Below are 26,585 nucleotides of genomic sequence, written 5' to 3'. Positions count from 1 at the left end.
ATCCCACAAAACCACCTCGCTGCGCCTCTGATCGGTGGCACTCCTTGGCAGTGGTATACTGCACTTAATATGCATAAAATAGTATTAGGTACAGTAGTCCACATTTATTCTATAGTGATTATTGGAAAGGGTAGGGCTATGCAGCGTAATGTCGTTGATAAGTACACATAAAAGAAGACCTAATGGCCAATTTCATTTTTATGTTGGGTTTCAACGGAATACCGGGGGTTTTATAATTGTGATCAACCACTGGTCACCAATCGTTCTCATATATTCCGTGCCGATAAGTCGTAGGGATCTGTAACAGTGGGGGAATTCTGACGATAAATACCGAAATAGGCGAGCTTTCAGAAAATAATCTTTTTGGGAAGTTTCACGGGGTTATCGTGGGTTCTAATAACTCGAAGGTTTGAGGAACACGGCCTGAATGGTGACGAAAACTACCCGGAAAGAAGAACTTAATAAATTTTATTTTTCTGGAAGGTCCCGGAGGTGATCGAGTGTTTTCAGTTTTTTTTTCCCGCATGGTTTACAGTGGCCCGCTTTTAGCAAATATACCATATCTAGAGCTGTGAGGGGAAGGGAAATGCGGCGTAATGTCGGCCAGAATGTCCTAAAAAGGAGAGTAAACATCACATTTTACATTTTTGAGAATTTCAGGGGGATACCTGGGGTTTATATGGGTGTACTGCTTGCGGTCACCAGTATTTCACGTGACCTCCGTAGGGATGATTCGTGGGGGTAGGGATCAGCGGTGAAATTGTGACGAAAAGTACCCAAAAAGTAGACTTCAAAATGAAAAATTCAACTTTTTTCGGGGTGTATTGGGGAAACGGGGTCACCAATCGTCCACATAATTTCCGTGACATGGTAGGGGTTGGAAAATTGGGGTAATTGTAACGAAAAGTACCCGAAAAGGAGACATATATGCATGATTTAATTTTTGTTGGTGTTTCCGGGGTTCGAAGATATATGGTCACATTTATTTACTATCATATGTAAGAGAGGATGCCCATATGGCATTCATATTTTGAGAGTAATACAGTAAAAAGTAAGACATTCCCGGGAAACAAATGAGTAGTGTCCACCATTTTTATTTTTTCGCGGATATATCGATTGAAATATTTCTGAAACGATTGCCTTTCCTAAAATCATATGCATAGTTGTATATTATTGAAGAGTTTTAACTATATAGCCAGGAATAAGTTCAGGAAATCTTGTGTTAATCCTTTGTAAATCGAAATTTTCTGTGATTTTCGGAATATTTTAATTTTTTCTGAGTAATCAACGACGTTGAAAGAAACTGTTAACTTCATTTCGTAGAACATGTTATGAGGAAATATCATTTTCGTTATCCTTCACCTGATATTACGTAACGGGGATCGGGAGTTATGATTAAGAAGAGTTGATTGGTTTCTTATTGAGCTTCTTGGGCTCATGAGTCCCTGGAATGTGCCATGAGTCATTTCCATAAGAAATACATGTAAATCAAATTTTTAATGCCTGCAGACGTTTTTGTGTTTGCACATTAAAATTAGTGGAAATGGTCACATTAAGTTAAGCCACATATCATTCGAAAGGAAAAGAATTGCACTTTCTTCATGCTGCAGATCCACTTCGTTTTATACCTGATTTACACTGAATTTAGAAATAAACATCCAAAAAAGGTTCAAGTTTAGCGTGTTTCGCTTACTGTCCCCTTGACGACCGTCAATATTGTTTATGCCGTTTGAAATATCTTTCTATCACACAAAATTATAAATGGCATGTTCCAAGGAAATATATTACTACCACGAATCCCTATTATTCCGACAGATGTGCCAATTGAATACATACGGGTTCAATTTCTAATTAGATTGGCAATCGCAATGACAATAAATAAGACCAAAGTATGTCTGTTTGTGGCTTAGATATTGGAAAACTTTGTTTTTCACGCAGACACAATTTTACGTGGCATGTTTTATCGCGTGCGGTATAACATCCAGTTTATTTGTGTTGGCTAGAGATTGAATTACTATAAATATCGTACATTTCATCGCACTAATAGACAAAAATTTCGGTCAGGTACGGTTTATATGGTAGGAGAAAATGTCACCGACTGATATAACTTCATATCGATACATCTTGATAACAGGATGTAGTTCTGCTAAATACTTAATTTGTATGAATACTACCTTGCCTTCAATCATACCATTAAAAGCCTTATCGCAGCAAATACAGTAACAGGTCTGCAAAAGCGATGTATAAAACGCACAATTTTTTCGATTAAAACTTCAACTTGAACTGCTGCATTACTTTTCTTTAACTTTTATCTCGTTTTGTACCTTATTTTTATCTACCAACTAGAGTTTCAGTCCTTAACCTAAATAAATAAAACAGATATAAGGGAGAAATACCTGCTGTGTATCTATTAATCTTATTCACAGCCCTGATTATTATTTAAAATAATTCGAAACGTTGGCTATAACTTGGTGACATAAATAGGCTGTTATTCTGGTCGGAACGACAATAGAGTGCACATTTCATTTAAATGAGTGTGTTATTTAACTACTTTATTTGAATTAAGTTAATTAAACTCCCCGCGAAGAGTTATATCGTTGATACAAAGTCACTTTCACTCCCGCTCGATGGTAAAAATCGAACGCTTGGTCAGGAATAGTTTCACGAAATGTAGTGTTAATCCTTTGTAAATTTCTGAATTTAGAAATAAACATCTGAATTTAGAAATAAACATCCAAAAAAGGTTCAAGTTTGGCGTGTTTCGCTTACCTTTCCCTTGACGACCGTCAATATTGTTTATGCCGTTTGAAATATTTTCCCATCACACTAAGATATAAATAGCATGTTCCAAGGAGATGTATTACTGCCACGAATCCCTATTATTCCGACAGATGTGCCAATTGAATACATACGGGTTCAATTTCTGATTAGATTGGCAATCGCAATGACAATAAATAAGATCAAAGTATCTCTGTTCGTGGCTTAAATATGGGAAAACCGTGTTTTTTACAACGAAACAATTTTACGTGACATCTTTTATCGCGTGAGTAAACCATCCAGTTTTGTTTCTGTTGGCTGAAGATGGCCTTAATATAAATACCGTACTAAAAGACAAAAATATGGGGTAGGTACGGTTAATATGCTAGGAGAAAATGACACTTATCGATATAATTTCATATCGACATATCTTGAAAAGGGGATGTACTTCTGCAAAATATTTTATATGTATGAATCGTAAGTTACCTTCTAGCATACCGTTAAAAGTCTTATCCCAACAACTATAGTAAAAGATCTGCAAAAGGAATCTCTACAGTACACAATTTTATCGAACACAACGTCAACTATAACGACTGCTTTAGTTTATTGAAACTTTTATCTTGTTTTGTACCTTTCTTTATCTACCGGTAAGAGTTTAAGTCCCTTTCATAATTAAATAAAAAAATATGTAAGCGACAAATCGAATTCCAGCATTTTAGATTCGATTTTTCTTGTTGGAAAACGGGTAGAGCGGGATGTTCATCATTGCTAAATGTGACCTCTATGGTAAGGATCATGTCCTTATATTTTTATTAATCTCGCAAAAGAGGAAACTTGTATTAAACGATATCGATATATCCCCATTTACTTAACATTGAAAATATATTTCGCCATAAAGTTAAAACTATGGTTTTCCACGGAGACCAAAAGATAACAGAAATCTTATATCACCAATCACGTACTATCCTAAAAATTTCAGACATCTACATTCAATAACAAAGGAGAAAATGAGGCATATCGATATTATTTCATTTCGATATATCTTCATTATGAATCATAACTCATCGAAATATGTTACATGTACGTATAGTACGTTGCTGTCTAAGCAAATAATTAAAAATTTTATCCCCGTAACTATGTAAACAAGTCTGAAAAAGACATGTATCGAATGCACCCTTGGATCGATTATAACTTCGCTTCTAATAATTCGATCCGCCTGATTTAACTTTTGCCAGATTGAGCACGTCAACTTTGGTATTGCATTTGAATAACGATTTCATATCTTGAATAACAAAATAGTTATTAGCGAAGAAAGCGTATCCAAGGAGATTGGTATCGATATAACTCACACATGAATCGATCGAGTGGAATGGTTATCATTGAAAAAGTTGTCCTTTTTGATAATAGTATTACCCTGAAAATTTAATTCATCTAACTTGAACGGTTGCCAAGTTATTCAAGATCGTGTGCTTGTGAGGAAACTTGTATAAAACGATTTAGATATATCCCCATTTACTTTACATTGAAAATATATTTCGGCATAAAGTTGAAACTATGGTTGCCATGGAGACCAAAATATAACAGAAATCTTATATCACCAATCACGTACTATCCTAAAAATGTCGGACATCTACGGTCAATAACAAAGGAGAAAATTAGACCTATCGAAATTATTTCATTTCGATATATCTTCCAAAGGAATCATTACTCAACAAAATATTTTACATGCACGTATAGTACGTGGCTGTCTTAGAATATAATTATAATTTTTATCCCCGTAACTATGTAAACAAGTCTGAAAAAGACATATATCGAATGCACCCTATGATCGATTATAACTTCGCTTCTAATAATTCGATCCGCCTGAATTAACTTTTGGCAGATTAAGCACGTCAACTTTAGTATTATATTTGAATTTCGTATTCATACTTCGAATAACGAGAAAGTTATTAGCGAATAAAGCGTATCCAAGGAGATTGGTATCGATATAACTCTCACATGAATCGATCGAGTGGAATGGTTATCATTTCAAAAGTTGTCCTTTTTGGTAATAGTATTACCCTGAAAATTTCATTCCTCTAACTTGAACGGTTGCCAAGTTATTCAAGATCGTGTGCTTCACAAAATAATGGCGACAATGATTTTCTCACGTGCAGGATATTTTTAGGAATTTTATTATGAATTAACCAAGAGGGTTATCGGAAAAACAGGGTAGGGCGTGAGGGTACGGAGTACCCTCTAAGGGTTTTCACGGAGATTCCAAATTTTCATATGCCGAAGTCTCAAAGCCGAAATCCGAAATTTAATATTCGTCTCCTCGACAATGGAAAATCGAAAATCGTTTATTCCTCGGAATTCTTTCGACTTGTGAATATTCCAAGATAGCCAAAAAATCAAGCAAAAAATCTAGTATCTTGCGTTTCAAGGAATTTGTCCTACGATTATTGCAAGTTGGTCAAAAAAAATTCCAAAGTTAGTCCCGTAAGAAAAGCATTGGAAATTTTTAAAAAAATGATAAAAAATAGTAAATATAAATACACCGTTATGACAACCGTACCAAAAAATCAATCAAAAAATCTAGTTTACGTCCATTGAATATCATGTTCCGACGACGTTTCAAAATACGAAATAAAAGCGAAAAAGTTTTAGTCTCATAAGGCTCCCATGTTAATTCAAGTCGATATATCTCGAAAACTAATCGACTTTTTCGAGTTTTCAGATTTTTCCTCCCGATGAATTTTTTTTTACTTTTACGTCCAATAAGTCAAATGTCCACACCTATCACAGTTTTGGCTGTGAATTTGTATCCATGAGTAGATCAGTCAGTTACACATCCGGCTGTATATATAAGGGACTCGCTGTAGCTCGCTAGGGGGCTCCGCCCCCTTAGAACCCCCGGATCCGGCTTCGCCGTCTAATTTTGTGTGTGTTTATTGAATTTTTTTTACGAATAATCTCACCGCGAATGAAGAACGAGAGCCAACCCTCGGCTACGCCACTGCCGGTTTCGGCGTCGCAATCTTCGCAACGGCCTCTTGATTCGTCGAAGTTCTTTCCATTTAGTTCAAAAACCCCTTTTCCGTCCAGGGGGAACGTTAGCTCCCGCTTGAGCCGCCTTCGTAAGGACTCGGTCGGCCGAAAGTACGATATATGTTTTCCGAATCTTTTATTTATCGAAATTTATGTGATTTTTGGAATTGTTCTACTTACATCTCTGTAGCAAAGGGAGATTAAAACAATCTGTTGCCAACATCCGGTTGAAGATATTGCCAGCATGTATGGTAATCATTTTCATTATTCAACCCACGAAAATAAGTCGAGGGCAATGGAACGTATTCTTTTTTTCCGTAAAAGGTATTCACAAACGGATTATCTGCCGGCTTCGCAGAAACACCACTTGGAAGCTCAGTTCCCAAAATTACCGGGTTAGAGAAGGGCGTGGGTAAGGAAAACGCACCCTCTACAACGCTACGGTCTGCTTCACCGGCAATTTCTTCGGAACGGCTTTGTCATTCCTCGAATCTCTGTGCACAAAGTCCTCGGGGCCGTATTCGCCGTCCAGTGAGGAAGGATAGCGCACACCGACCCACCTTCTCCAGCACACTCCTTGGAACGGATCGCCGTTCCTTGTATCTTGTCCATATAGTTCTAGGTACCGGATCCGCCGGCCATTGGGTAGGGTTAGCACCCGCCACGTCCGTCGTGGCCAGCGAACTCCTAGTAACGGCTTCGCCGTTTCCTGATCCTCCGCTCCCAAATCCCCGCTGATCAGAGCGGAAGGGGGAGGGGCGCGGCTAAGTTGACTTATTCCGAACTGTAATGCATACTTTCATGTAACTGCAAGCTTTGTAAGAGATCGGTCGTACGATAGGCGTCAATTTTTAATATAGAATCCCCTTGTTCGGCTTCGCCGTCTTAGTTGGTGGTTGTCCGAAGAATTTCTATTCGAAGAATATGACCAAAAATTGAGAGGCACCGTCTTCGCCGGCCAGGGGGTAGGGAAGCGGACCCTTGGCTGCTTCACCACAGGCATCGTCGGCAAAGTCTTCGGAACGTTATCGCTCATTCTCCTACCGCTGTCCACAAAGTCCTCGGGGGATATAGGGCTCGAACCTGAAGAACCCACTTCGCGGCCAGCTTGGTCGGCCGCCTCCCCGAACGGCTTCACCGTTCCCTGCCACGGTCAGTCGGAGGGAAGAGTCGTTAACCGCGGCTGTGCTTCGTAAGGAATCCCCCAAAGCTGCGCTGCCTAGACCTCTAGACGGCTTCGGCATTCCTCATTGTGGGCACCACGCCGCCCGGAGATTAAAGCAGTCTAACCGGGGCTGCCGCGCTCATTCCCCTGGACGGGTTCGCAGTTCCTCGCTTAGTGGGGGCTTCGCCACACCCGGGGGTTGAGTGTGCCCCCCCGGGTGTACCCCGATTAGTCATCGTAACTGTTTCGCCGTTATTCGTTAAGAAGCGGCTTCGCCGCCCAGGGGGGGGAAAAGCCCCCACCGGTGCGCCACTTCTTCTTCCGGATGCCTTAGCAGTTTCTAGAAAAGTTTGGCTTCGCCGCCCGGGGGTTACTGACGCCCCCCGCGCCCACCTCTGTTAGTCCTCGTAACGGCCGTCGCCGTCTAATTTTGTGGGTGTTTGAAGAATTTTCATACGAGTAATGTGACCGAAAAGTGCTTGTGCAGAGGGGAGGGAAGCGGACCCTTGGATGTGCCACGACCGCCATCGACGGTGAACTCCTCGGAACGCCGTTCCTCGTACGTCTATCCACTAAGTCCCAGGGACCAATTTTACCGGCCAGGGGAAAGTAAAGCGCCCGCCGCAGCCAGCTTCGCCAGCACACTCCGAAATGACGTATAGTAGTACGCGGTACAAAATGCGTGAAATGAAATATTTCGTGAATTATAATAATGTCTGGATAGTATTATACTGCGTTACGTTAAATTGTAAGTTATCCAAACAATGATCATAGTGTACATACACGGAATTGCCGTTCTTGGAACGTAAAGTATGGCTTAAGTGTTTGTATTTAAAATGCGGGTTTAACGCAAGATTCCAAATACAAATGTACGTAAATAGAAGGTGATAAGAGTTATTCATTTAATGAAAGCTGTACAGTGATTCCGAAAATGTTGGTGTTCTTTTACCTCAAAAATGCGACTAAACATGACAATATAGAGAAATACTGCATTTTCTCCCGTTATGTGTACGATTCGAAAGCTTTTCGAAATGACTTACTTAAAAAACGAGTAAAGTAAATTGAAGAGAGCCTGAAAACATTCATTAACTTTCCTAGTAAACTGTAACCACCCGTATAGTATCACAAGGTCGGGAGTATGAAATTAATAGCATGCGTATTTTCGGAAAATAGTAAAATTCAAAGATGGTTTAATTCTTTTCACTGGAACAAAGGTTGACGGAAAGAAATTGTTATTCATGTTAAGTGGAGAAAACTTTAGGAATGCATAAGGTATTACTTTACTTCGTCTTACTGTCACAAGTACGAGGAAGGGAGCACAAAGTATTGTAAAAAGTACAAATTCTGCGTTTGAATGATGCTATGTAAATTAATTTTCTGTCTAATTGCATAATTTTATAGGCCGTAATAACTTCAATTCCATTTCCATGACAGATTAACTTCCACAGATGTATTTGATTATGCAGCCTACTATTTGGCTATAGGAACGCGGAATAAAGTGAAACAGAAATATCACCAGACCTGTAAGTTTAATGTTGTCTAACATCTTTAAAATTAGCAATTCTAAAACTTTTTCTTCTACGTTATGCGAGACATGGCAATAGGAACGCGACTTATCGAGACAAAAAAACTATCACAAGGCATGTAAGTTATTTTCATTAACATTATAAATAAAAATAGGTATTCTAAAATATGTTTTTATTTCTTACGGGATGCATGGCTTCACGAACGCAAATCAGCGTTAGACTTTAGTAACAACCAGTTGCGCAAGGTATTTTCACTATTATTATCCATAAAAATTTAAATTCCAAAACATGTTCATTACTGTTACGCGAGAGAGGGCAACATTAAGGAAAATCAGGGTTAGATGACACCCATAACCACTAACTAAAGATTTTTCACAAACATTTTCCGCATAAATTTACATTCAAAACAACATTCATCACTGCTAAGCGAGAGATTGTGCCAGGAAGGTAAAGCAAAGTACATGGGTGCGACAACCAGGAGGGTTATTTTTCTACAATATTAACAATTATAATTTAAATTCAAACCATTTTCATCGCCGCAGCGCGAAATATTGTGGTCGAAATTGGTCGCTTAGGCTTTCTGTTATGTAATAATGCGTGAAATAAATAGGCAGTTATTCTGGTTGAAACAAAAGAGTGCATATTGCATTGAAATCAGTGTGTTATTTACCTACTTTAGTTGAATTAAGTTATTTAAACTCACCTCGAAAAGTTACATCGCTACATCAAAGTCGCTTTCACTTCCACTCCATGGTTGAAATCGATCGCTTGCCTGAGCGTAGAGGTACCGTCAACAAAGAACACCATACGTTTCCTGTGGCTCCATTGATAATCGGTTCAGTCTCCGGGATTCCTGTACCCCAAACACTCTTCCCTAACTCCTACGCATGAGTGCACGGAGGGTACCTTTCACCACCGCTTACGCTTTCCAGATTGGTCATTTTGCATTGTTGCTATGAAGTAAGGCGTTGCATAAATAAATAAATAAATAAAAATAAATAAACAGTTATTCGGGACGGAACAACAATAGTGTGCAAATTGCATTGAATTCAGTGTGTTATTCAACTCTTTTATTTTAATTGAGTTATTAAAACTCCCCTAAGATCCCTTAAGTATATATTTTGAGAATGTATTGAAAACAGTACATGCTTCCATTCGTATCTTTCCTTGTTTACTATAGCTGTCGATCTGATCTTTCATCTGCCGAGATTCGCCATATTCATTAACCGCATGATTGGTGGCAGGGGCGCAGCTACGAAATAAGGCTAGGAGGGGTTTCAGGCACAACTAATACTGGGGGGTTTGGAGGTATATTGCATTACCACCAGGGTAAGCGGGAAGTGCGGAGGCCTTCCGCCGGAAAAAAAATTAAGGTAAAAGGCTCAAAATGGTGATTTTTACGGCTTTGTGAGGGATATTTTTATTAATTCTAGCACTATTCCGAAAGATATATTAACCCAAGTAAGTAAAATATATTTCACTTATTTAGAGCCTTGAACCTATCCCACATAACCTCTCCCCCTCGCTGCGCCACTGGCATTCATAGCAGTACATATTTGCATTCATATCTTTCCCTGTACAGTATAGCTTTTGATCTTATCTTTCTTTTGCCTAGATTCGCCAAAATGGAACCCAGTAAAGAAGAGTTCACTGGTTTCTCATTGACCTTCTTGGGCCTATGAGGCCCTGGAAAGGGTCCGGAGTCGTTTCCATAAGAAATGCAGATAATGCTACTTTTTAATACCTGCAGACGTTTTTACTTTTGCATATTTCGAAACGAGATTCGGCGAAGCCGCGGCGCAACCGCGGGTAGCGACTGTCCCCTACGACCGACCTCGTCAAGTCAAATCTATTAGTAATGGTTGAGGGGCGGCTTCGCCTCCTCGGTGGTTAGACGGGTCTCCTCCTCCGACAGGGGCTCCAGAGGAATGTAGGGGTTTTAATGTGTGTTATACGTGCGGATAACAAAAATCCACATTAATTCTGTTGCGATGATTGGAAAGGGTAGGGCAATGTGGCGTAGTGGCGGCGACAAGTACCCATCAAAGAAAAACCTATTTTGAAATTTTAATTTTTAAGGGGAGGTTTCAGCAAAATACCGGGGGTTTCATATTTGTGGTCAACCAGTGGTAATAAATCGATCTCATAAATTCCGTGCCGATAGTCGTAGGGATCCGGAACAGTGGCGGAATTCTGGAGATAAATACCCAAATAGGCGACCTTTACTAAAATTATTTTTTGGGAAGTTTAACGGGGTTGTCGGGGGTTTTAATAACTCGTAGGTTTAGGGAACACTGATGAATGGTGAGGAAAACTACCCGTAAAGGCGACCTTAAAAAATTAAAATTTCCTGGGGGGTTCCAGGAGGTCATCGAGGGTTTTCAGGTTTTTTTCCCGTATGGTTCACGGTGGCCCTTTATTGGCAAATATTCCATATCTAGAGCTGTGACGGGACGGGCAGTGCGGCGTAATGTCGGCCAGAAAGTCCCAAAAAGGAGAGTTAATGTCACATTTTACATTTTTGATAGTTTCAGGGGGATACCTGGGGTTTATATGGGTGTACTGCTTGCGGTCACCAGTATTTCACGTGACCTCCGTAGGGATGATTCGTGGGGGTAGGGATCAGCGGTGAAATTGTGACGAAAAGTACCCAAAAAGTAGACTTCAAAATGAAAAATTCAACTTTTTTCGGGGTGTATTGGGGAAACGGGGTCACCAATCGTCCACATAATTTCCGTGACATGGTAGGGGTTGAAAAATTGGGGTAATTGTAACGAAAAGTACCCGAAAAGGAGACATATATGCATGATTTAATTTTTGTTGGTGTTTCCGGGGTTCGAAGATATATGGTCACATTTATTTACTATCATATGTAAGAGAGGATGCCCATATGGCATTCATATTTTGAGAGTAATACAGTAAAAAGTAAGACATTCCCGGGAAACAAATGAGTAGTGTCCACCATTTTTATTTTTTCGCGGATATATCGAATGAAATATTTCTGAAACGATTGCCTTTCCTAAAATCATATGCATAGTTGTATATTATTGAAGAGTTTTAACTATATAGCCAGGAATAAGTTCAGGAAATCTTGTGTTAATCCTTTGTAAATCGTAATTTTCTGTGATTTTCGGAATATTTTAATTTTTTCTGAGTTATCTACGACGTTGAAAGAAACTGTTAACTTCATTTCGTAGAACATGTTATGAGGAAATATCATTTTCGTTATCCTTCACCTGATATTACGTAACGGGGATCGGGAGTTATGATTAAGAAGAGTTGATTGGTTTCTTATTGAGCTTCTTGGGCTCATGAGTCCCTGGAATGTGCCATGAGACATTGTCATAAGAAATACATGTAAATTAAATTTTTAATGCCTGCAGACGTTTTTGTGTTTGCACATTAAAATTAGTGGAAATGGTCACATTAAGTTAAGCCACATATCATTCGAAAGGAAAAGAATTGCACTTTCTTAATGCTGCAGATCCACTTCGTTTTATACCTGATTTACACTGAATTTAGAAATAAACATCCAAAAAAGGTTCAAGTTTAGCGTGTTTCGCTTACTGTCCCCTTGACGACCGTCAATATTGTTTATGCCGTTTGAAATATCTTTCTATCACACAAAATTATAAATGGCATGTCCCAAGGAAATATATTACTACCACGAATCCCTATTATTCCGACAGATGTGCCAATTGAATACATACGGGTTCAATTTCTAATTAGATTGGCAATCGCAATGACAATAAATAAGACCAAAGTATGTCTGTTTGTGGCTTAGATATTGGAAAACTTTGTTTTTCACGCAGACACAATTTTACGTGGCATGTTTTATCGCGTGCGGTATAACATCCAGTTTATTTGTGTTGGCTAGAGATTGAATTACTATAAATATCGTACTTTTCATCGCACTAATAGACAAAAATTTCGGTCAGGTACGGTTTATATGGTAGGAGAAAATGTCACCGACTGATATAACTTCATATCGATACATCTTGATAACAGGATGTAGTTCTGCTAAATACTTAATTTGTATGAATACTACCTTGCCTTCAATCATACCATTAAAAGCCTTATCGCAGCAAATACAGTAACAGGTCTGCAAAAGCGATGTATAAAACGCACAATTTTTTCGATTAAAACTTCAACTGTAACTGCTGCATTACTTTTCTTTAACTTTTATCTCGTTTTGTACCTTATTTTTATCTACCAACTAGAGTTTCAGTCCCTAACCTAAATAAATAAAACAGATATAAGGGAGAAATACCTGCTGTGTATCTATTAATCTTATTCATAGCCCTGATTATTATTTAAAATAATTCGAAACGTTGGCTATAACTTGGTGACATAAATAGGCTGTTATTCTGGTCGGAACGACAATAGAGTGCACATTTCATTTAAATGAGTGTGTTATTTAACTACTTTATTTGAATTAAGTTAATTAAACTCCCCGCGAAGAGTTATATCGTTGATTCAAAGTCACTTTCACTCCCGCTCGATGGTAAAAATCGAACGCTTGGTCAGGAATAGTTTCACGAAATGTTGTGTTAATCCTTTGTAAATCGTCATTTTCTGAGTATCGGAATATTTTAATTTTTTCTGAGTAATCAACGACGCTGAAAGAAACTGTTAACTTCATTTCGTAGAACATGTTATGAGGAAATATCATTTTCGTTATCCTTCACCTGATATTACGTAACGGGGATCGGGAGTTATGATTAAGAAGAGTTGATTGGTTTCTTATTGAGCTTCTTGGGCTCATGAGTCCCTGGAATGTGCTATGAGTCATTTCCATAAGAAATATATGTAAATCAAATTTTTAATGCCTGCAGACGTATTTGTATTTGCACATTAAAATTAGTGGAAATGGTCACATTAAGTTAAGCCATATATCATTCGAAAGGAAAAGAATTGCACCTTCTTAATACTGCAGATCCATTTCGTTTTATACCTGATTTACACTGAATTTAGAAATAAACATCCAAAAAAGGTTCAAGTTTAGCGTGTTTCGCTTACCTTTCCCTTGACGACCGTCAATATTGTTTATGCCGTTTGAAATATTTTCCCATCACACTAAGATATAAATAGCATGTTCCAAGGAGATGTATTACTGCCACGAATCCCTATTATTCCGACAGATGTGCCAAATGAATACATACGGGTTCAATTTCTAATTAGATTGGCAATCGCAATGACAATAAATAAGACCAAAGTATCTCTGTTCGTGGCTTAAATATGGGAAAACGGTGTTTTTTACAACGAAACAATATGACGTGACATCTTTTATCGCGTGAGTAAACCATCCAGTTTTGTTTCTGTTGGCTGAAGATGGCCTTAATATAAATACCGTACTAAAAGACAAAAATATGGGGTAGGTACGGTTAATATGCTAGGAGAAAATGACACTTATCGATATAATTTCATATCGACATATCTTGAAAAGGGGATGTACTTCTGCAAAATATTTTATATGTATGAATCGTAAGTTACCTTCTAGCATACCGTTAAAAGTCTTATCCCAGCAACTATAGTAAAAGGTCTGCAAAAGGAATCTCAACAGTACACAATTTTATCGAACACAACGTCAACTATAACGACTGCATTAGTTTATTGAAACTTTTATCTTGTTTTGTACCTTTCTTTATCTACCGGTAAGAGTTTAAGTCCCTTTCATGATTAAATAAAAAAATATGTAAGCGACAAATCGAATTCCAGCATTTTAGATTCGATTTTTCTTGTTGGAAAACGGGTAGAGCGGGATGTTCATCATTGCTAAATGTGACCTCTATGGTAAGGATCATGTCCTTATATTTTTATTAATCTCGCAAAAGAGGAAACTTGTATAAAACGATATCGATATATCCCCATTTACTTAACATTGAAAATATATTTCGCCATAAAGTTAAAACTATGGTTTTCCACGGAGACCAAAAGATAACAAAAATCTTATATCACCAATCACGCACTATCCCAAAAATTTCAGACATCTACATTCAATAACAAAGGAGAAGATGAGACATATCGATATTATTTCATTTCGATATATCTTCATTATGAATCATTACTCATCGAAATATGTTACATGTACGTATAGTACGTTGCTGTCTAAGCAAATAATTAAAAATTTTATCCCCGTAACTATGTAAACAAGTCTGAAAAAGGCATGTATCGAATGCACCCTTGGATCGATTATAACTTCGCATCTAATTATTCGATCCGCTTGATTTATCTTTTGTCTGATTAGGAAGGTACACATTAATATTATATTTGAGTTTCGTATTCATACCTTGAATAACAAAATAGTTATTATTGAATAAAGCGTATCCAAGGAGATTGGTATCGATATAACTCTCACATGAATCGATCGAGTGGAATGGTTATCATTTCAAAAGTTGTCTTTTTTGATAATAGTATTACCCTGAAAATTTCATTCCTCTAACTTGAACGGTTGCCAAGTTATTCAAGATCGTGTGATTGTGAGGAAACTTGTATAAAACGATTTTGACATATCCCCATTTACTTTACATTGAAAATATATTTAGCCATAAAGTTAAAACTATGGTTGCCATGGTGACACAAAGATAACAGAAATCTTATATCACCAATCACGTACTATCCTTAAAATTTCGGGCATCTACGGTCAATAACAAAGGAGAAAATTAGACCTATCGAAATTATTTCATTTCGATATATCTTCCAAAGGAATCATTACTCAACAAAATATTTTACATGTACGTATAGTACGTTGCTGTCCAAGCAAATTATTAAAATTTTTATCCCCGTAACTATGTAAACAAGTCTGAAAAAGACATGTATCGAATGCACCCTTGGATCGATTATAACTTCGCTTCTAATTATTCGATCCGCTTGAATTAACTTTTGACAGATTAAGCACGTCAATTTTAGTATTACATTTGAATTTCGTATTCATACCTTGAATAACAAAATAGTTATTAGCGAAGAAAGCGTAACTAAGGAGATTGGTATCGATATAACTCACACATGAATCGATCGAGAGGATTGGTTATCATGTCAAAAGTTGCCCTTTTTGATAATAGTATAACCCTGAAAATTTCATTCCTCTAACTTGAACGGTTGCCAAGTTATTCAAGATCGTGTGCTTCACAAAAAAATGGCGACAATGATTTTCTCACGTGCAGGATATTTTTCGGAATTTTATTATGAATTAACCAAGAGGGTTATCGGAAAAACAGGGTAGGGCGTGAGGGTACGGAGTACCCTCTAAGGGTTTTCACGGAGATTCCAAATTTTCATATGCCGAAGTCTCAAAGCCGAAATCCGAAATTTAATATTCGTCTCCTCGACAATGGAAAATCGAAAATCGTTTATTCCTCGGAATTCTTTCGACTTGTGAATATTCCAAGATAGCCAAAAAATCAAGCAAAAAATCTAGTATCTTGCGTTTCAAGGAATTTGTCCTACGATTATTGCAAGTTGGTCAAAAAAAATTCCAAAGTTAGTCCCGTAAGAAAAGCATTGGAAATTTTTAAAAAAATGATAAAAAATAGTAAATATAAATACACCGTTATGACAACCATACCAAAAAATCAATCAAAAAATCTTGTTTACGTCCATTGAATATCATGTTCCTACGACGTTTCAAAATACGAAATAAAAGCGAAAAAGTTTTAGTCCCATAAGGCTCCCATGTTAATTCAAGTCGATATATCTCGAAAACTAATCGACTTTTTCGAGTTTTCAGATTTTTCCTCCCGATGAATTTTTTTTTACTTTTACGTCCAATAAGTCAAATTTCCACATCTATCACAGTTTTGGCTGTGAATTTGTATCCATGAGTGAGTGAGTATGTCACACATCCCGCTGTATATATACGGGATTCCGATAATCTTCCGGTGAAAAGTACAATTTGTAGTTTGATATGTTTCATGAGGAATGTGGGCTTGGTTTGGAGATGTTTGGGGGGAAGAGTCCAATTGGTTTTCAGCGCGTTGAATCGGCTGTTTGGTTTACGGGGAAGGAGTCGGTTGATAGTGTGCAGGGACGTGGAGGGTGCACCATGCACCCTTTTCTCAACTTGGTTATTGGCTCACGTCCGTGATTTACAATGTTTATTCCTTCGCTGTACAAACGACACGTTGTATCTTTCTATTGTGTTTAATGCTTCCAACCGTGAGGCGGATCGGGGGATGCCATACTACTAGCACGTATTAGTATGCTTCGATGCTTTGAATGTTTCATACATCTGTCCTTCAGACTGCACAAAGAAAGTTTTTCAGGTCTCACCTAGGCCTCATTGTTTAGAGGCCAAAGCAAAGTTTTGGGAGTAGCAATGACGGAAACACAGCTCGTCGTTCCTTTGAAAATAGCAGCGTTTCTGCGTCCATTACTGGCTTGGACTTAAATTTGATTAAACGTATGCATACCATTTTGTAAGTCATATCCTGCGGCCATCAAATAGATGTCGACATATTTGAAGAGTATGCAATTGAAACTGCCCGTTTATTCGTGCGCTAATATCCCTGGTTCAACATGCCAACAACGGTGCATAAACTATTTGTACATTGAAAGGAATTATTTAATAGAAATTCCATATTGCCCATTGGATGGATGTCAGAAGAAGCCCAGGAGGCGTGCAATAAATATTTTAAGAGGCTTCGTGAAGTTTTTGCACGGATATGTTCACGCCGAAAAAATATGCAAGATGTTTATTCCAGGCTGTTGATTTTTTCAGATCCTTTAATAAACAGCCCAAGGCCATTGCCGAAAAAGAAATTGCAATGCTTAAGCAGCGAGGCGTTGCTTCTGATAATACCACCGAGTGTTACAATGTCTGAAGCTTCATGCCCATCCTCATCGACCTCTCCCGAAGTATATTCCGACAACTCTTCAGACGACTTTGTAAGCAGTGATCCACCTGAACTGAGGAGCTTTTGAGGAACTGCTTACAAAGTTGAGATCACTGCAATAATTAACATTTGCTTGGGTCATGAATTTAATTGCTACGCATTTAACTACCCATTCATTGTTATTTATAAAATAATGCCAGATAAATTTTTTATTCATCTATGTTATTCCATTATTCACTCATATTTTTGTAAACTTAAAACTTCTTACTTTGCCTATATTTCATAGTTTATGCCTTATTTATTCTGAACTTCTTTTAATTTATATATCATAATTCATCTTTCACCATGATTTTTTTAAATTATGACTTCAGAATCGCACTCAGCAACCTCAAAAACATATAAAACGTCATCTTTTAGGCCATATAGGAATGATTTTTAGTTTTGACCATCTTTTGGGGCATTTCGCCCACTGTGCGCCGCTACGCTACCGGCAATACGAGTTAGTTACGCAAATGAAAAATAGATGGCGACACCATGCGACAGAAATCGCCGTAAGAATACCGTTCAGTTGCTTCCCCGTGAGATGCGGGAGGAGCTACAACGAGGTGAATGCGCGTAGCCCACGGCAGCTTGTTCGCGACCACAGCAGCATGTACCACCATTCTTCGCGTACCGAGCCAGAAGTATCAACTCAGCAACGGGAGACGCCTCGTGTTGAATCCGAACGACACTCGACAGTGGAGGAGGAGGTTCAGTATAAAAGAATTAAAGTTCGAGTTTTTCCAGAGGCTCATTATTGATGATTTCTATATTGTGTTAGTAAAAGAAGACTTTTTAAGCAAATTTATATGTCATATATTGTGCGGTGTTTTGATAACATTTTGGGTAAATGTCCAGAAAACAACCCCCACCGATTACACGGAAATTTTTTCGTCATTCTATGTTAAAAATCCTCCTAATTAACGTGGTGCTAGTCATTTCTTTCGCAAATGAATATTTTCCCATTTATTGACATTTTTAATTATCCACCCAAAACTGCCTCCTTACCCTTTAATCACCAACTTTCGCGAGATTGGAGCAGCTCGAGGGATATTTTTTTCCAGTTGAACCCGAAACTACCCCCTTACCCGTTAATCACCAACTTACGCAACTAAAATCGAAGAATATTACATTGTCTTACCTTAAGCAGTTACTTCGCCGCTGCGTATGCGCTCACGTCTTCCGCCGTAATTTCTACGTCTTCCGCCGTAATTTCTACGTCTTCCGTCGTCATTCCTCCTACTTTTCCCGTCATGGAAGGACGTTGCGATAGTTGTGAAGGAAATTGCTTCGACAATATATCGGCTTTTCATAAAAAGGAAGACGCCGCCATAACATTTTTACGACGCCACGGTGTCATTGCACCTTCTGTGAAGTGCGGTATTTGTGGTGCTCTCTGTCACTTTTCCGAAGATAGACTTCTCTGGCGTTGTCCAGCAACCCACGTGGTTCCGAAAACTAAGAAAAGGAAACGGTGTAATTATCAGGTTTCCGCTTTGAAAGGAACTTTCCTTTCGGGCCTGCATTTTCCACCCTGGAAACTTCTGATCTTCGTCAACCACTGGCTGTCCAAACACTGGGATCACGACACAATCACAGAGTGTTTGGGCTTCTCAAGAACCACTGTCGTGGATTGGCGGTCCTTTTGCAGCGAAGTTACTGAACACTGGGTAAGAAATCAGTCTCCTATTGGTGGCGAAGGAGTGATAGTGGAGATTGACGAGACCCTCATCGCCAGAAGAAAATATCAGCGAGGGCGCGGTGTTAAACAAATTTGGCTATTCGGTGGGATCGAAAGGCATTCAAAAAAGAAATTCATCGTCCCTTTACCTGAGAAACGTGATCGAGCAAGCTTGGAGCCACTCATTGAAAAGTTCATTCGACGTGGGTCGACGGTTTATAGTGACTGTTGGAAGGGATATTGTAATATCAGATATCTCGGGTACGTTCACCATACTGTGAACCACAGCGAAAATTTTGTGAACCCCGATAGCCCTGCCGTCGACACGCAAAACATTGAGAGGCTGTGGCGTGACGTGAAGGAGTGGGTGAGGCGTCCCGGGAATCGTTCCGAATATTTGCAACAGTATCTGTCGCGATACTTATTCATCTGTGCCACACCGAAGAATCAGCTACTTCATCAGTTTTTCCTGCAGGCTGCGACTTTATACCCCCCCCCCCCCCCAACCATCCCATGTGGAAGACGCGTCGCCCACTGAAGCCGGAGAACTAACTACTTAAGGTAAGACAATGTAATATTCTTCGATTTTAGTCGCGTAAGTTGGTGATTAACGGGTAAGGGGGTAGTTTCGGGTTCAACTGGAAAAAAATATCCCTCGAGCTGCTCCAATCTCGCGAAAGTTGGTGATTAAAGGGTAAAGAGGTAGTTTTGGGTGGATAATTAAAAATGTCAATAAATGGGAAAATATTCATTTGCGAAAGAAATGACTAGCACCACGTTAATTAGGAGGATTTTTAACATAGAATAATGAAATAATTTTCCGTGGAATCGGTGGGGGTTGTTTTCTGGACATTTACCACATTTTGATTGAAAAAGTGATTATAGATATATATGTTTATTATGGTGTAGTGCCCCCGGCTGCTAGTTCGCGTCCACACCACCCTACGCCACAGCAGATGCGGGAGGAGGAGCTACAACACGGTGAACGCGCGCTGCCCACGCCTGCTTGTTCGCGACCACACCAGCCGTCGCCACAGCAGATGCGGGAGGAGCTACTACGAGGTAAATGCGCGTAGCCCACGGCTGCTTGTTCGCGAACACACAAGCCGTCGCCACAGCAGGTGCGGGAGGAGCTACAACGAGGTGAATGCGCGCTGCCCACGGCTGCTTGTTCGCGACCACACCATCCGTCGCCACACCAGATGCGGGAGGAGGAGCTACAACGAGGTGAATGTACGCAGCCCACGGCAGCTTGTTCGCGACCACAACAGCATGTACCACCATTCTTCGCGTACCGAGCCAGAAGTCTCAACTCAGCAACGGGAGAGGCCTCGTGTTGAATCCGAACGACACTCGACAGTGGAGGAGGAGGTTCAGTATAAAAGAATTAAAGTTCGAGTTTTTCCAGAGGCTCATTTTTGATGATTTCTATATTGTGTTAGTAATAAAAGACTTTTTAAGCAAATTTATATAATGTCATATATTGTGCGGTGTTTTGATAACATTTTGATTGAAAAAGTGATTATAGATATATATGTTTATTATGGTGTAGTGCCCCCGGCTGCTAGTTCGCGTCCACACCACCCTACGCCAAAGCAGATGCGGGAGGAGGAGCTACAACACGGTGAACGCGCGCTGCCCACGCCTGCTTGTTCGCGACCACACCAGCAGTCGCCACACCAGATGCGGGAGGAGGAGCTACAACGAGGTGAATGTGCGTAGCCCACGGCAGCTTGTTCGCGACCACAGCAGCATGTGCCACCATTCTTCGCGTACCGAGCCAGAAGTCTCAACTCAGCAACGGGAGACGCCTCGTGTTGAATCCGAACGACACTCGACAGTGGAGGAGGAGGTTCAGTACAAAAGAATTAAAGTTCGAGTTTTTCCAGAGGCTCATTATTGATGATTTCAATATTGTGTTAGTAAAAGACTTTTTAAGCAAATTTATATAATGTCATATATTGTGCGGTGTTTTGATAAAATTTTGATTGAAAAAGTGATTATAGATATGTTTCTTATGGTGTAGTGCCCCCGGCTGCTAGTTCGCGTCCAAACCACCCTACGCTACAGCAGATGCGGGAGGAGGAGCTACAACGCGGTGAACGCGCGCTGCCCGCGGCTGCTTGTTCGCGACCACAGCAGCATGTACCACCATTCTTCGCGTACCGAGCCAGAAGTCTCAACTCAGCAACGGGAGACGCCTCGTGTTGAATCCGAACGACACTCGACAGTGGAGGAGGAGGTTCAGTACAAAAGAATTAAAGTTCGAGTTTTTCCAGAGGCTCATTTTTGATGATTTCTATATTGTGTTAGTAATAGAAGACTTTTTAAGCAAATTTATATAATGTCATATATTGTGCGGTGTTTTGATAAAACTTTGATTGAAAAAGTGGTTATAGATATGTTTATTATGGTGTAGTGCCCCCGGCTGCTAGTTCGCGTCCACACCACCCTACGCCAAAGCAGATGCGGGAGGAGGAGCTACAACGCGGTGAACGCGCGCTGCCAACGGCTGATTGTTGGCAACCACACCAGCCGTCGCCACAGCAGATGCGGGAGGAGGAGCTACAACGAGGTGAATGCGCGCAGCCCACGGCAGCTTGTTCGCGACCACAGCAGCATGTACCACCATTCTTCGCGTACCGAGCCAGAAGTCTCAACTCAGCAACGGGAGACGCCTCGTGTTGAATCCGAACGACACTCGACAGTGGAGGAGGAGGTTCAGTACAAAAGAATTAAAGTTCGAGTTTTTCCAGAGGCTCATCATTGATGATTTCTATATTGTGTTAGTAAAAGACTTTTGAAGCAAATTTATATCATGTCATATATTGTGCGGTGTTTTGATAACATTTTGATTGAAAAAGTGATTATAGATATAAATGTTTATTATGGTGTAGTGCCCCCGGCTGCTAGTTCGCGTCCACACCACCCTACGCCACAGCAGATGCGGGAGGAGGAGCTACAACACGGTGAACGCGCGCTGCCCACGCCTGCTTGTTCGCGACCACACCAGCAGTCGCCACAGCAGATGCGGGAGGAGGAGCTACAACGCGGTGAACGCGCGCTGCCCGCGGCTGCTTGTTCGCGACCACAGCAGCATGTACCACCATTCTTCGCGTACCGAGCCAGAAGTCTCAACTCAGCAACGGGAGACGCCTCGTGTTGAATCCGAACGACACTCGACAGTGGAGGAGGAGGTTCAGTATAAAAGAATTAAAGTTCGAGTTTTTCCAGAGGCTCATTTTTGATGATTTCTATATTGTGGTAGTAAAAGACTTTTCAAGCAAATTTATATAATGTCATATATTGTGCGGTGTTTTGATAAAATTTTGATTGAAAAAGTGATTATAGATATGTTTCTTATGGTGTAGTGCCCCCGGCTGCTAGTTCGCGTCCAAACCACCCTACGCTACAGCAGATGCGGGAGGAGGAGCTACAACGCGGTGAACGCGCGCTGCCCGCGGCTGCTTGTTCGCGACCACAGCAGCATGTACCACCATTCTTCGCGTACCGAGCCAGAAGTCTCAACTCAGCAACGGGAGACGCCTCGTGTTGAATCCGAACGACACTCGACAGTGGAGGAGGAGGTTCAGTACAAAAGAATTAAAGTTCGAGTTTTTCCAGAGGCTCATTTTTGATGATTTCTATATTGTGTTAGTAATAGAAGACTTTTTAAGCAAATTTATATAATGTCATATATTGTGCGGTGTTTTGATAAAACTTTGATTGAAAAAGTGGTTATAGATATGTTTATTATGGTGTAGTGCCCCCGGCTGCTAGTTCGCGTCCACACCACCCTACGCCAAAGCAGATGCGGGAGGAGGAGCTACAACGCGGTGAACGCGCGCTGCCAACGGCTGATTGTTGGCAACCACACCAGCCGTCGCCACAGCAGATGCGGGAGGAGGAGCTACAACGAGGTGAATGCGCGCAGCCCACGGCAGCTTGTTCGCGACCACAGCAGCATGTACCACCATTCTTCGCGTACCGAGCCAGAAGTCTCAACTCAGCAACGGGAGACGCCTCGTGTTGAATCCGAACGACACTCGACAGTGGAGGAGGAGGTTCAGTACAAAAGAATTAAAGTTCGAGTTTTTCCAGAGGCTCATTATTGATGATTTCAATATTGTGTTAGTAAAAGACTTTTTAAGCAAATTTATATAATGTCATATATTGTGCGGTGTTTTGATAAAATTTTGATTGAAAAAGTGATTATAGATATGTTTCTTATGGTGTAGTGCCCCCGGCTGCTAGTTCGCGTCCAAACCACCCTACGCTACAGCAGATGCGGGAGGAGGAGCTACAACGCGGTGAACGCGCGCTGCCCGCGGCTGCTTGTTCGCGACCACAGCAGCATGTACCACCATTCTTCGCGTACCGAGCCAGAAGTCTCAACTCAGCAACGGGAGACGCCTCGTGTTGAATCCGAACGACACTCGACAGTGGAGGAGGAGGTTCAGTACAAAAGAATTAAAGTTCGAGTTTTTCCAGAGGCTCATTTTTGATGATTTCTATATTGTGTTAGTAATAGAAGACTTTTTAAGCAAATTTATATAATGTCATATATTGTGCGGTGTTTTGATAAAACTTTGATTGAAAAAGTGGTTATAGATATGTTTATTATGGTGTAGTGCCCCCGGCTGCTAGTTCGCGTCCACACCACCCTACGCCAAAGCAGATGCGGGAGGAGGAGCTACAACGCGGTGAACGCGCGCTGCCAACGGCTGATTGTTGGCAACCACACCAGCCGTCGCCACAGCAGATGCGGGAGGAGGAGCTACAACGAGGTGAATGCGCGCAGCCCACGGCAGCTTGTTCGCGACCACAGCAGCATGTACCACCATTCTTCGCGTACCGAGCCAGAAGTCTCAACTCAGCAACGGGAGACGCCTCGTGTTGAATCCGAACGACACTCGACAGTGGAGGAGGAGGTTCAGTACAAAAGAATTAAAGTTCGAGTTTTTCCAGAGGCTCATCATTGATGATTTCTATATTGTGTTAGTAAAAGACTTTTGAAGCAAATTTATATCATGTCATATATTGTGCGGTGTTTTGATAACATTTTGATTGAAAAAGTGATTATAGATATAAATGTTTATTATGGTGTAGTGCCCCCGGCTGCTAGTTCGCGTCCACACCACCCTACGCCACAGCAGATGCGGGAGGAGGAGCTACAACACGGTGAACGCGCGCTGCCCACGCCTGCTTGTTCGCGACCACACCAGCAGTCGCCACAGCAGATGCGGGAGGAGGAGCTACAACGCGGTGAACGCGCGCTGCCCGCGGCTGCTTGTTCGCGACCACAGCAGCATGTACCACCATTCTTCGCGTACCGAGCCAGAAGTCTCAACTCAGCAACGGGAGACGCCTCGTGTTGAATCCGAACGACACTCGACAGTGGAGGAGGAGGTTCAGTATAAAAGAATTAAAGTTCGAGTTTTTCCAGAGGCTCATTTTTGATGATTTCTATATTGTGGTAGTAAAAGACTTTTCAAGCAAATTTATATAATGTCATATATTGTGCGGTGTTTTGATAAAATTTTGATTGAAAAAGTGGTTATACAATCATATATGTTTATTATGGTGTAGTGAGTGTACTGTGAAATATTTTATTTGATAGTTATTGTGAGGAGGGGGAGAGAGAGAGGAAGATAAAATACTGATTGTTCGGATTGTTAAAAAAAATGTATTATATGAAGTTCCAAGAGAGTACAGGAATAGTATTGAAAAAGCCACAGGGATGTTTTCTTCCCTCACTTCCCAACTCTTGGAGCTGCTGCTCGTTTTCACCGAATTCGGAGCTCTAACAGCTCCGATTTCGGTGAAAACGAGCAGCAGCCATTTACACCCACACCGAAGAGGAAACCAATTCCACCAAACTTCACACCACTGAGAATGGACAAGTCATTCTGGTCACCGCGGTTGAAAAATGAAACCGTGGATTCGGATGATGACGTGCAAATAGTGTTCGAAATCATAGTAACGTGTGTTGAAAGTGAATTTACACAATGCGATGAAGCCGTCAACTCTTCGGCTGAAACAGAAATTATTACCGCTAGTAACATACGCCATGTTCCATCGTGTTTTAAGTCGGTAAATAATAACAGTTCTCTGATTCACTCCGCAAATGAATTATACCCTCGAGTATTCAACATAAATTACTCGGTCATTAGTGAGGAAAGTTTTGTTGAGTGTTTGGAGAATTACTCATGGTTTGACTGTGTGATAAATGACATGTCACTGTGAGGAAGGCATAGTAGAGATTTGCGAAGAACTTGTAAAATCTATTGAATAAAGATTATGTGTAAAGCCGTAAAAAGTATCAAATTTATTTACAATAAAAATGCCTATACTTGTTCCTAGAGAAGTGTTTCGATTTGTCAGAGTTTTTAGTCCCTTTTAGATATGTAGTGATCCGGAAATGGAAGATTTCAATTTCCAAAATATGCATAAATATGTTGTTGTGTGACGTCTCCGAATAGACAGCTATGACAAACTATGCCTCGGGATTTGCACCTTTTCACTTTCAAGAACGCCTAACCTTCCTCTTTCCCTTCCTCTTGGACGAAAACATCCTGGTTCCACTTCCCTATATAATGGCACGATGGAGATGCTATTGAGACTGACGCACACAGGACTCACTCAGTAACCTCACAGTTGGAGTCGAAGCACGGGCCGTACGGCCCGTGCGACCTAAGCGCCTCGCTATCCACCCGTGCCATCACCAGCAGCTCCTCTCCTTCCCGAGACTTTGGTAATGTTCTAAATTTTGGCTATTCTGGACGCACAAATTCACTATTACTTCATGCCTTTTGCGTGAATTGATTTGGGAAATTGGGTTTTTAAAAGGAAATAAACATTGGGTCTAAAACTTCAAATGCTAGTGTATGATTATTCGCTTCCCGACACCAAGGGCAAGAACCCGCACGCATTACTGGTACAGGACATAATAATAACGGAAGGTAGCAAATTGGAGACGGCCGTAAACAATATTCTAATCAAACTTTGGAAATTTGAAAATTCATTAAGTAGGCAGCGTAGAGGTCTCCTCAACATAGGAGGGGACGTTCTGAAATTTTTATTTGGCACATTGACAGACGCAGATTTAGAAGACCTCAAAAAGGAGGAAGGCGTCCTCCAGTCCGCAGTCAATAAAAACTTACACGTAACTAAACTTCAAGCTACGCTCATAAACTCCACCTATGCTTTAAGTAAAAAGAATAAAGCTACCATAGAAAAGGTCGGAACCATAACGGAAAGACTCGCGAGGGAAATTGCATTAATCAACATTAATTTAGGCGAAGATTTGCGAGTCATGACTCATCGCGTAGCAACTACGTTTGCCATTTCGGCGTGCTTCCGTCAATTAGAAGCCGTGTTGGCCGAGATCAGGGAGGACCTCATCCTCCTTAAACACGCATGGGAGAGCACGATACACAATTTGCTTAGCCCTTCATTAACCCCGCTGACCTATTAAGCTCATTAAAACAAATCCAGCCACACCTTGCGACTGGAACGAAATTTCCCTTCCCCCTCACACCCGCGGAAATTTATAA

At 40.5% G+C, this 26,585-nt stretch overlaps 1 protein-coding gene across 12 annotated transcripts; it reads left to right on the top strand.

The window, feature by feature from the left end:
* The first annotated feature begins 16,328 nt into the window (after window positions 1-16,328).
* LOC124173300 lies at window positions 16,329-24,967 on the top strand. Of its 12 annotated transcripts, none has more exons than XM_046552866.1 (11): window positions 16,329-18,058; window positions 19,939-20,400; window positions 20,582-20,881; window positions 21,056-21,292; window positions 21,449-21,769; window positions 21,927-22,226; window positions 22,401-22,637; window positions 22,794-23,114; window positions 23,268-23,504; window positions 23,661-23,981; window positions 24,139-24,967. In XM_046552866.1, the coding sequence occupies exons 1-11, from the start codon at window positions 17,738-17,740 to the stop codon at window positions 24,487-24,489; spliced, it is 3,408 nt and encodes a 1,135-aa protein (XP_046408822.1). In that variant the 5' UTR covers window positions 16,329-17,737; the 3' UTR covers window positions 24,490-24,967. The 12 variants fall into 12 exon arrangements, with proteins under 12 accessions (XP_046408822.1, XP_046408791.1, XP_046408815.1 ...); XM_046552835.1 differs by having other exon boundaries at window positions 20,582-20,902; window positions 21,056-21,271; XM_046552859.1 differs by having other exon boundaries at window positions 20,582-20,902; window positions 21,449-21,748.
* Window positions 24,968-26,585: the final 1,618 nt, after the last annotated feature.

Source organism: Ischnura elegans, chromosome 1 (genome assembly GCF_921293095.1).
Source record: "Ischnura elegans chromosome 1, ioIscEleg1.1, whole genome shotgun sequence".
NCBI classification, from domain to species: domain Eukaryota; kingdom Metazoa; phylum Arthropoda; class Insecta; order Odonata; family Coenagrionidae; genus Ischnura; species Ischnura elegans.
Note: the sequence above shows the minus strand (reverse complement) of the source record. Positions and strands in the feature narration are given on the sequence as shown.

Excerpts from the sequence above, each read along its gene's own strand:
- LOC124173300 (XM_046552820.1), top strand. The coding sequence starts at position 17,738 with ATGATTTTTAGTTTTGACCATCTTTTGGGGCATTTCGCCCACTGTGCG. Across the intron at positions 22,638-22,793 it reads TTCAGTACAAAAGAATTAAA|TGCCCCCGGCTGCTAGTTCG; the intron begins GTTCGAGTTTTT and ends ATTATGGTGTAG. Across the intron at positions 23,982-24,138 it reads TTCAGTACAAAAGAATTAAA|TGCCCCCGGCTGCTAGTTCG; the intron begins GTTCGAGTTTTT and ends ATTATGGTGTAG.